General features: G+C 37.9%; 1 protein-coding gene across 2 annotated transcripts in view; it reads right to left on the minus strand.

Moving 5' to 3' along the window:
• Positions 1-12,236, minus strand: part of TRPM6 (transient receptor potential cation channel subfamily M member 6) — a 166,564-nt gene that overhangs the window by 72,389 nt on the left and 81,939 nt on the right. For both annotated transcript variants that reach the window (XM_061425553.1, XM_061425552.1), the window contains exons 8-14: positions 11,876-12,044; positions 10,707-10,830; positions 7,813-7,885; positions 7,594-7,694; positions 4,127-4,261; positions 2,992-3,045; positions 101-241 (exon numbers count right to left, since the gene is read on the minus strand). In XM_061425553.1, coding sequence (XP_061281537.1) covers positions 101-241; positions 2,992-3,045; positions 4,127-4,261; positions 7,594-7,694; positions 7,813-7,885; positions 10,707-10,830; positions 11,876-12,044 — 797 coding nt within the window. The remainder of the gene's footprint in view (positions 1-100; positions 242-2,991; positions 3,046-4,126; positions 4,262-7,593; positions 7,695-7,812; positions 7,886-10,706; positions 10,831-11,875; positions 12,045-12,236) is intronic.

Consider the following 12,236-nt stretch of genomic DNA (forward strand, 5'->3'; position numbering starts at 1 on the left):
TTGGAAAGCTCTTCCCACCTAAACTTCCCAAGCCATTTTTTCTAAAAGTATAACTCCTAGAAATCATCAGTTCTACAAGGGTGCTTTTCAATTATGCTACCTTATGTTTTCTGTAGAGGTTGTTGTAGAGGGCTCTGAAAGTTTTTCTAGTGTAGCTGCTGCGATATGCTCCACCAATAAGGTATTCTATTACCAATCCGATGTCAATCAGCGTTATCTTATAGCCTGAGAGAAGTGTATGCTGTAACAAAAACACATACAAATTATAACTGTCAGTTCTCTTTGTCTCTCTTTTGTCATGTAACTAGAACATAACCAAAGAGGGAGACATATTCTTTAGCCCTAGAACAATGCTTAGACTCACAAAAGAAGTGAGAGCCCCCGAATGTCACTAATAACAAAACAATAACAAAATCAATTGATGAATTAATACAACTAGCTACTGTTACAATCTGCTTGTTCAAATGGGAAAAATTACTTAGCCTTAATATGTTTTTAGTTTCACAGACACAGAATGTCTGCTTATAAAGAGCACATTGACTCTCTTTTCCTCTCTTTCTCATGCATACACACACTTTCAGAATAAAATACACTTAAAGAGAGCATAACAACATCACTCATTATCAGAGAAATGCAAATCAAAACCACTATGAGGTACCATTTCACACCAGTCAGAATGGCTGCGATCCAAAAGTCTACAAATAATAAATGCTGGAGAGGGTGTGGAGAAAAGGGAACCCTCTTACACTGTTGGTGGGAATGCAAACTAGTACAGCCACTATGGAGAACAGTGTGGAGATTCCTTAAAAAACTGGAAATAGAACTGCCTTATGATCCAGCAACCCCACTGCTGGGCATACACACTGAGGAAACCAGAAGGGAAAGAGACACGTGTACCCCAATGTTCATCGCAGCACTGTTTATAATAGCCAAGACGTGGAAGCAACCTAGATGTCCATCAGCAGATGAATGGATAAGAAAGCTGTGGTACATATACACAATGGAGTATTACTCAGCCATTAAAAAGAATACATTTGAATCAGTTCTAATGAGGTGGATGAAACTGGAGCCTATTATACAGAGTGAAGTAAGCCAGAAGGAAAAACTTAAATACAGTATACTAACGCATATATATGGAATTTAGAAAGATGGTAACAATAACTCGGTGTACGAGACAGCAAAAGAGACACTGATGTATAGAACAGTCTTATGGACTCTGTGGGAGAGGGAGAGGGTGGGAAGATGTGGGAGAATGGCAATGAAACATGTAAAATATCATGTAGGAAACGAGTTGCCAGTCCAGGTTCGATGCATGATGCTGGATGCTTGGGGCTGGTGCACTGGGACGGCCCAGAGGGATGGTATGGGGAGGGAGGAGGGAGGAGGGTTCGGGATGGGGAACACATGTATACCTGTGGAGGATTCATTTTGATGTTTGGCAAAACTAATACAATTATGTAAAGTTTAAAAATAAAATAAAATTGGAAGAATAAAAAAAAAAAAAATAAATAAAGAGAGCATAAAAGATTTTTTTTAACTGGCAATGACTGAACTACTACAACAGAAATACAATCACTAGAGAAGATACTGGAGAATCCAAAATAAACATTAGGTTAAAATCATTAGCCTCTCTTGAAATGGCTATAACATCACACACAAAACAAGAAAATGAAAGGAAGTAGAACAAACAGAAGGAACAGGAAATGGTGAAACAAAATGAAATATCAAAACACGAGGCTGTGCCAAGACAAACGGTATGGTTAGTAGGAGGCCTGAACAGCAGATTTTCAAGTACATGGTATTAGCCTAAATGAAAATTATTTTGATCCCTTAAAACCCACCTTAGTGCCTCTTCTGAACTGCCATGCATACATAGCATACTTTTAAAGGCACACAATGCTGAATAAGATCCTTGAAATGAACAGTCTGTGAATAACATTCCCAAAGCTTTGAATAAGAAATAAGGTTATGTGTATAAATAAATGATTTAATTTCTTTTTCACATTCATAATTTACTTTTGTAAGGAACACAAATTTTAGCTCAAAAAATTTATTTTTTAACACAAAAAATAGCTCTCATTTTTCTGCTAGTTAAAAGCATATCTAACTATTTCATTCCTTTTTCTTCAGTTTAGAAGAAAACTGTGATAGAATTCGAGTTTTAGGAAATAATCTAAGGAAAATTATCTTGACCCAGCATAAATCAATGCAAACTAAATTTACATCACCATGGACACTTTTGCTTACTACTGATTTGCCAACTAAATATCTTCCTCCACAGTCCTTTCACTCTGGTTCTCTCACCAAGTCAACATAATCAGAAAGCCCACACTCTCCCCACCAATATATTAGAGTTTAGAATTAAGGCAAAAAAAGTCTGTTAAAGTCAGAAAGTTTTAGTAACTATCGGGAGGTCAGAGATGATGTTAAGTCTGACTTAACTCAAGGTGAATTGAGAAGAGCATGAGTAAAATATAAGGAAAGATGGGACCAGTGGATTGGTCCTGGTTCCCTAGAACAACACACAGACTCACAAAAGAAGTGAGAGACCCTGAGTTATCAATAATAGCCAAAACAAGAACAAAAACAACAGAAATCACATGCCAGTCCTTCAGTAAAGATAACACAACCAGAAAGTTTCATTTTCAACAGATATTATCATCATTGGCAATACTGTTACACCACGTTAAGCTGAAATTCTGCCTGGAAGTTTCTATGTCTACAATTCATGTTTTAAAAAAGGAAATAATTATTTGCTCATGCCACTAACTTGGTGGGTCAAATCTTTTAAAATACAAAGTAAATTACGGGAAAAACTGTGAGTGTGATTTGGTTAAAACTGTTCAGAGTCACAACTGTTCAGAGTCAAAGAGGACAGGTAATTCACTAGAAAATCCAATACTATTTTTTACAAAGCAAAATCTGGTAACACTTCACCACAAAGCTAAGACAACACAAGAAGAAATTTGTACACCTTCATAATTAGGTTACCTGTTTTACATCTTGGACAAGATGATGTAAGAGCATATTGGTTGGTCCTTGTTTCTGTAATAAAGAACAAAAGGAAGAATTTTAATTACCATGTGTTGGGGAGAAATAAAAAACCTTTATTTCAGAATGTATAAATAATCCAGAATACTGAAAATTTTCTTCAGCATCTTTAGTAATGAAGCTTAAGCCAAATTAATTCTAAGAAAGCTATTTCCCAAGAGAAGATGTAATTAGACTGAAATATTTTTAAGTGCACAATGTATATATCTAGGTAGTAAGGACAGTCTTAATTAACCTTGTGGCAAGAGGCAGAAACAAATTTGTAAAATCTATAACTATCTTTTATTATTTATAAATCACACAACTACAAATTCCATCACACAATTACATTGCATCAACAAATACTGACTGAGCACTGGCTACATTCATTCAAGTTACTGAGGGATTCAACAAAGAATATAAGTACTTTCTTTACAGAATTTTTACAACCCAATATAAGAGTGTGGTACTCACACTAAAAAAATAACCAATATTATGAAGAGTATATTCAAAACAATGGCAAATAATCTGTATTATTATGAAATGATTTGGGACTGATCTATGGAGTGATCAAGAAGATCTATAGATCAAAATACTACGGAGTGATCAAGAAGACAGAGCTTTAAAGAAAGGGTAAGATCAAAGGCAAGGAAGAACATCTCAGGAAGGGTGCTTGACTCGAGCAACTCACGGCTTTACCAGGAGTAAGCCAGTCTAGTTTCAATAAAAGGTTTGCATAGGAAAATTGCAGGAACAAATTTTTTAACAGTGTCCCTAGATTGAAATGCTCTAATTACTCAATACAAGCGATTTGTTCTTATTCCCATCTTTGGCTTTAATTATGGTCTTACTATATCCTATTTCTGAAATTAGTTTATGCTTCTATTCTGTATAATTAATTAAAGTGGGAAATGCAGAAATGGTCCTAGGGTTTGCTAAGAATGTTTCTTCTTTGATTGAAAAGTCTGTCTCTATAAGCTATCTTTGTACATAAGCACTGAAGGAAACTTGAACATTCAAGATACAGTTGAAGCTAAGTGTGTCTAATTAATAAGTAATCTTAAGGCACCAACTGATAAATTGTTCCAGTACTCACTGTATTATAGAGCTCTTCCAGTCGGGAGATGGTAAGAAAACGATGGAGGTTCACTCCATACTCTATTAAGAGCTTCACAAAATCAACTCGATCCATCATCAAGGCATCTAACATCGCTTGTTCTAGAGAGCCAGGCTTCAGAGGGGAGAGATAAATAAGAGATATGGAAACAATTAAGAAAGCAGAAATAAGTAAAGAGTTACATGTATTTGAACTCAAAACTATACAGACAAAAATAATTATAAAATACAATCTTACTAAGGAATGTTCAGGACCTAAGTGAGGAAATAACAAAAAGTGAACCAAAAGCCTAAAAGACCTTTTGAATAAATGTGTTCTTGGATAAAAGACTGACTATGGTAAAGATCTCAGTGTTTCTCGAATTAATGTTTGAAGTTAATAAAATTCTAATAAAAATCCAAGGTCTCTTCTTTTCTTTCTTCTTCTTCTATTTTTTTTCTTTTTTTTTGTAACCTGGTATGTTCCTTTTAAACTATACCTGATTTCTGGGTATAATGGCAAATTAAACACTCATTTACTTTTAATCCCACCTAAAACTTCACTAAAATTATAGTAAAGGGTTTAAAAAAAAAAACAACCCAGAATCCACAAGAACAAAGAGGTCAAAAGTGAAATATTTCAGAAGTTGGAAAGCAGATGGCCCAATGGTAACTGACTTAGCAGTCCCCAGGAAACCAGAAAATGGAAAGAGCAAAGAACCAAACAATCTATACAATAGAATTCTGGCAGCATAAATTGCTAACACTGGGACCTTTTCACTTATCTTCCCCTACTGACTTCCCTAACAATAACAACAAGGCTTTTATACCTTCTAAGCAGGAGACTGGAGGATTTCTTTCTGACAGTGATGAATACAAGAGAAAAATATATGAATATGCTAACCCTGCAAGTCTCCCAACAAATGGCAGCCAGATCACCCCACTGTGAAGCCCAAATCTATAGGCTTGGAACTTCTAATGATCTTCCTTTCATCAACTCTTAAAAAAGAGTACAGGACAAACAGACCAAAAAACATCAACTAGGAAGAATCAGACAATAAAGGAAGAAGAAAACTTCAAAAGAACTATCATTAATATCCTCTAAAAAACAAAAGAAGATATATACAGGATGCTATTTTTAAAAAGACAACAAATTTACCCCTAGAAATTAGTAACACACTACCAGAAACAAGGTAGCACTAGTTGTAAAGAATCTGCCTGCCAAGGCAGAAGATGCAAGAGACACAGGTTCGATCCCCGGGTGGGGCAGATCCCCTCGAGAATGGCAGCCCACTCCAGGATTCTCGCCTGGAGAATTCCATGGACAGAGGAAACTGTCAAACTACAGTTCATGGAGCCACAAAGCGTCAGACTCGACTAAGCAACTAGAGCACACAAGCACCGAAACAAAAAGCTACATACAAGGCAAGAAAAATTAAACTTGAAGGCATATACCAAAGAAAAGATATAGAAGATAAGAGGAATAGGTAAGATTAGAGGAGGAGCCCATAGACCTAACATTTAAATGATACAATTCCTGAAAGAAAGCAGAGAAAACAGGAGAGGAAACTCCCCAGAAGGAAAACCCGTTAAGTGCCAAGTTGAAAGCAAGTGTCCACTGTAATGGATATAAAGTTATAACAACACACATCATTGTGAAATCTCAGGACATTGAAAAGCAGGAAGATTTCTTTTTAATCCCAGAGAAGAAAGAAATGGTCAAAAGAATCAAAAAAACAGAAAGATTTTTTACTTCTCAACAGTCACTGCTGGGTGCTAGAAGCTAAGCATTCAAAATCCACTGGGAAAATTAGTCTCCTCTTGAACTAAAATATATCCAAACATATGAGGCCTCAATATTTTTATCTCCCATATTCCCTTTCTCAGAAATGATAAAATAAAGGATTAAACCAAGAAAGAACAAAACACGGGATACAGAAAACAGGTGTTCTAACCAAGGAGGGCATCTCCAAGATGATGAAGGATGATAGCTCAGCACCAGGAACAGCAGGCAACCAGTCCAGATGGCACCAGTGAGGGCCACAGACAGAGGTTAAGAGGCCTTAAGATTAATCAGAGGGACTTCTCTGGTGGGCCAATGGCTAAGACTCCTTGCTCCCAATGCCGGGGGCCCAGATTCAATCCCTGGCCAGGGAACGAGATCCCACATGCTGCAACTAAGAATCTGCATGCCTCAACTAAAGTTCCCGCATGCTGCAATGAAGACCCAGTACTGCCAAATAAGTAAATACAATTTTTTTTTTTTTAGTTTTATTTTATTTTTAAACTTTCCATAATTGTATTAGTTTTGCCAAATATCAAAATGAATCTGCCACAGGTATACATGTGTTCCCCATCCTGAACCCTCCTCCCTCCTCCCTCCCCATACCATCCCTCTGGGTCATCCCAGTGCACTAGCCCCAAGCATCCAGTATCGTGCATCAAACCTGAACTGGCAACTCGTTTACGCATATATATGGAATTTAGAAAGATGGTAACAATAACCCTGTGTACGAGACAGCAAAAGAGACACTGATGTATAGAACAGTAAATACAATTTTTTAAAGTTAAAAAAAATAATGACTCAGAGAACTCAAACCAGGGCTCTGTAACAATCTAGAGGGGTGGGAAAGGGTGGGAAGTGGGAGGGAAGTTCAAAAGGGAGGGGACATATGTACAAAATTCATATGTATATGAATTAAGCTAATTCATGTTGATGTATGGAAGAAATGAAACCAATATTATAAAGCAATTATCCTTCAATTAAAAATAAACTTTAAAAAACAAACTTGAATAAAATAAATTATTAAAAGGAATCAGAAAACAGCAATATGACTTATTATTTAGAGAGATGGAGATTTATAAATGTCAGAGCAGTCCAAAAATTTTCAGTTTTTGGCTCTTATGGTTTGCAGGGTAGAGAATTACTGTATTTTTGGTAGCTTTTTAGTACCATTTGACATTTTAAACGATGTGCATGAATTAGTTAAACCCCAAAATAACAGACCTATGGTATGGTCACAGCTATAATTTTTTTAAATGAAATGTTAATAGTGATTAGCATTAGCACTATGAATAATCTTTCTTCTTCCTGCTTTTCTCTGTTTTCACTAATTTCTACTGTGAGTATGTATTACATTTGAAGGCAAAAAAATAAGATAAACTTTAAGTTTTAAATAACAATATAAAAATCTGCCCAATCAAAAAATGAATAAAAAACCCTTTCATTTGCCTTTCCCCCAGCATCTTTTGTCAACTTCAACTAGGCTGCAGATTCATAGAAAAAAAAATGTTTTCAAGAAGGCAAAGTAGACAAAAGAAATGTCTTAGTGATCACATGTACCCAGCATCAGAGATGCTACCCCCCTCCCCGAAGTAACCTATCTTTCCTCCAGTTTTCTCTTTGGTCCCTCCCTAACAAACCAATACACAACACGTTTCTTCAAAATAACTTCATTTTCATTATACCTTCCAGTGTTGTCCATAAATTAGGATATGTTTCTTGGCAATGTCCATTCTGTCCCAAGCCATTGCCAGATTCAATTGTTCTGATGCTGATAAATTCGTGCCTAAGGTAAAAGAAAGGGATTACATATTCTGTTTACAATATCACCATAAAAAGCACCAAGTGCCATGAGTGTGAAAAGAGGGAAGGAAGAACAAGTATAACCTTATTTAGACACTCACCCTTTAGCAGAGCTGTTAGGATTGCTAAATCAAGGTCCTGTGATTCCTCAGAATCAGCATCAAAGATGGTAATCTGTAATAGTTGAAAAACAGAAAGCCATACATTTTGAGAACTAGCAAAGGAATGCTTTCAAAAATTTGCTTTTGCACTAATGAATTAAGTGAAACATTCTTCATTAATGTCAAAAATCATACAGTTTAAAAAATTCGTTTTTTCACTAATAAGAGGGAAAACTTTTAAGTAGGGTAATGCAGAATTGTGCACATAAAGGGGGTGAAAAATAACTGAAAAATTCCAAGTATGTTAGAGGAAACATGCATGAAAGAACATTACTCCATTAATTTACTACTCATATGCTGTAATAGAAACTCAGTGTCAATTCCTCATGTAAAGCAAACTATTCCTCATTTTGAAAGGATACAAAGTGAGAGCCTTCCAGTCACCTAGCTTTCGAAATAAAGGCTTTTGCTTTTAATGAGAAATGAATACTCAAGGACTTGTCATAAGATAAATGAGGCACTTACAACATACCCAATGAGCAGCTACAATAGATAGCACAGAAAACCTGTACAATGTCAAAGTCTCCAGTGCATCCTGGCAAGTGACTCATGTTTTTAAGACAAATAAGGACATTTTTTATGATTATAATAGGCCTTCTCCTGTTAATGAATGTATCTCAGCCTTTCCAAATGAAAATATATAGTAGAGGGAGCTGTTCAACAAAAAAGAGCCAAGACTGCCAAGGTCCAGTCTGAGATATGCCACTAACTAGTCAGTCTTGGGTAAATATTATAAAGCCACTGCATCTTGGGTTCCTCACCCACAAGAAGAGAGGAACTCACTAACTAATCTCTGAGGTCTCATAAAGACAGAAAAACTATGCTTCTATAATTCACACTAAGAGCCTCTCTGCCTAACAGCCCCTCCAGTCCATGACTAAAATCAACCCTCAACTGTATAGGAGCTCAGGACCTAATTTCACTAATGTGTAAAACCTTAGCTGCCTCCACTTGTTACTTCTTGATTATTACACCACTTCCTGGTTACTCTCCTTGATGACAGGAAGAGGCAAGTATGAGGGCGATCCCTTTAACATGTCCTTTTCTTTACCTACTGACATTGTGGGGGATATAAAATGTGGTAGATCATACACAAGATTTCTACCCTGAGCCCCAATTTCAGTTCTACTATTTCATGACTGCACGACTCTGGGCGAAACACTTAAAGTCTCTAGTCTTTAGTTCATTATCTCTGAAACTGAAATAAGCAATCACTGCCATACTGAACTCACTCATGGGGATATTTCATGTAAAAAAAAATTATTGGGAAAAAAAAAACATATATTGAAAGCACACTGCTAACTGTAGACATGGTTACTGTTTTTGTTATTATTCAAATAGTTCAGTTCAGTCGCTCAGTCGTGTCTGACTCTTTGCGACCCCATGAATCGCAGCACGCCAGGCCTCCCTGTCCATCTCCCGAAGTTCACTCAGACTCACGTCCATCGAGTCAGTGATGCCATCCAGCCATCTCATCCTCTGTCGTCCCCTTCTCCTCCTGCCTCCAATCCCTCCCAGCATCAGAGTCTTTTCCAATGAGTCAACTCTTTGCATGAGGTGGCCAAAGTACTGGAGTTTCAGCTTTAGCATCATTCCTTCCAAAGAAATTCCAGGGCTGATCTTCAGAATGGACTGGTTGGATCTCCTTGGAGTCCAAGGGACTCTCAAGAGTCTTGTCCAACACCACGGTTCAAAAGCATCAATTCTTTGGCACTCAGCTTTCTTCACAGTCCAACTCTTACATCCGTACATGACCACTGGAAAAACCACAGCCTTGACTAGATGGACTTTTGTTGGCAAAGTAATGTCTCTGCTTTTCAATATGCTATCTAGGTTGGTCATAAGTTTCCTTCCAAGGAATAAGTGTCTTTTAATTCCATGGCTGCAGTCAGCTAAAATCCCAAAGGGCTTTCACATCTGTTTAGCCTTGCCTAGTCTACACTGAACTTGCTCGACTGGTTTTTTGAGGCCAAGTGCTTTAATGGTACCAACATCTTGTACAATTTGGTCCACCCTTCAAATTCTGGGACGATCACTGTGAATCAGGACATATTTGCATATTTAATGTAACTGTCAGCTACCTATTATCCAAGTCACTGATAAAAAATTTTGATCAAAATGCCCTAAAAGATTAAAATCTCCTGATCTGTATCATGTTTATAGTCCATAGTTTGTGGCCTCCATCTTCCAGCTGAGAGTATATTCTCACATTTTCACTATCCAGTGCATCCCCAGTGATTCCTGCAGGATATACTGAGGATACTGAGAAATGGTCATCTAAGCCAGCAACCTTGAGTTTATTTAAGGCAGGAAGCTGTTCCTTTACCCTCAGAAAATATTCACATGTAATTTACATTAAATTCAATCACTTTCCTGTAATACTGTTATATTATCTAAGTTCTTTTTCCCAAGTACCATTAGGAATCTGAAGCATGGTTCCAGAGAAGGAGGGAACAAAAAGTCAAGTTAAAAGTCAAGTTCTGTAGCACTATATACAACCAAGTTAGAAATGAAAAAAAATTGTGAAAATAAATGTCACAACTGTTGAACATTCACTAGTGCTCATGCTCAGCAGCTCAATCATATCTGATTCTTTGTGACCCCATGGACCATAGCCCATCAGGCTCCTCCATCCCCGGGATTCTCCAGGCAAGAATACTGGAGTGGGCTGCCATGTACTCTTCCAGGGGATCTTCCTGGCCCAGGGATTGAACCCATGTCTCCTGAGTCTCCTGCACTGCAGGCAGATTCTTTAGCTCTAAGCCATCAGGGAAGCCCCTTTTTGAACATTAGCAATTTTTAAGTTGGTCAAGTCATCAACTCATTATACTCACAGAATCCCTGTGCACCATACACTCCATCAGAATTTGGAAAAGGTGCTTGGACTGCTTAAGACTAAAGTTGAAGGTGTTCTGCATCATGCAGATGATCTCCTCCTTCACCTGAGGACGCAGGGTCCTGGGAGAGAGAGAAATAGCCATGACTTGACACAATCGAGAGAGGGAACAAGCTAAAAACATCAGCATAAGTACAACATCACTGTGTCTGTCCACGTGATGGAGGTATCTATGGACAGTTGTGTCAAGAGACAAATGAATGGGAGGAAGCAAAGCGGAGCACCGGCATGAGGAGAAGGCTGAACATTAAAACAAGGATGGACTCATATGCCATTCTCCTAGGAAGAAAGCACTTGGGGCAGGTTTTTGAGCTGACAGATTTCCAAGGGGCTGTGAATCTCCAGAAATTATGGGCATGGTATCCTTAAAGAATCTGACACTCCAAATCGTGTAAGAATCACTTGTCTAGGGTAACTTTAGGAAAGAGAGAGGTATAACTGAAGAGGAAGAGGATAGAGGGTGGAAGTGGGGCTGAAAGGGGAGAGAAACTGTAAGGGAAAAGTCATCAGAGAACAGTTATAGCTTAAAGTGAATGAATGTTTTTTAAGCAAATGAGTGGAGTCAACATTTCAGTTCCTGGGCCCTGTATTTACTCATGCGGCAGAAATACCATGCTTTTGAAATTGGAAGAATCATGCTGGATTTAGGGATGGCTTAGAGAAAAACTCCCATCTTGAAAAGAAGAAAGAACTAAAACCTCAACTAAGTACAACATATGCTACAAAAATATCAGGATATTGATTTCTCTAATTTCTGCTATATTTACTGACAGCAGTTGAATTCAAAAGTGACTACCACAGTGGTCTTCTCCTTCACTCCCCCTGGAAACGCTTTTTCCCTAAGCTCAGACAAGGTTCAAAGTCCTTTGTAGATGCAAGCCATTCTACAGCTAAAGAAATAGCAACTTGCATCACTGGAGGGCATTTTGGTGTTGCTTTAATAAATACAAAAATCACTGAAAAATGAATTCCAGTCTCAACCCATCCTCCAAGATATCCAGAGAATTCTGGTCCCTGTCCTCTAAGGACATCCATCCCACATGAGAGCAGTGCTTAGGAAGAAGAAAGAGTCAGCATAGTTTTAGAAATGAAGGCTCAACAGCTCACCCTTCATCTGCTAAGTGTTTGTGGGTGAAGGCCAGGAGGTCAGCAGCCCTGCCTGTGCCTTCGCACACCACCACCGGGTCTTTGTCTTTCACAGTCTCCCACACCGAGAGGATGACGTTGGGACCACCTTCCACCACCAGCCCCACCACGGGCACGCCTTGTCCAGAGCCTATTTCAGATGACAAATGGTATCAAATTGTTACAAAGGGACGCTATCAGCAATGCCAATTGCCAGACACAAGCCTTTCAATTCCCGCGTATATTCCTTACTTGAACTAACCGTTCTCTTCTTTGACTCAGGTTTACTTAGTTCAAGGCCAAGTCAGAAGCTTGGACTTTAAATAAAAGTAGCCACAAATAT

The sequence above is a fragment of the Bos javanicus genome, chromosome 8, assembly GCF_032452875.1.
Source record: "Bos javanicus breed banteng chromosome 8, ARS-OSU_banteng_1.0, whole genome shotgun sequence".
Lineage (NCBI taxonomy): Eukaryota > Metazoa > Chordata > Mammalia > Artiodactyla > Bovidae > Bos > Bos javanicus.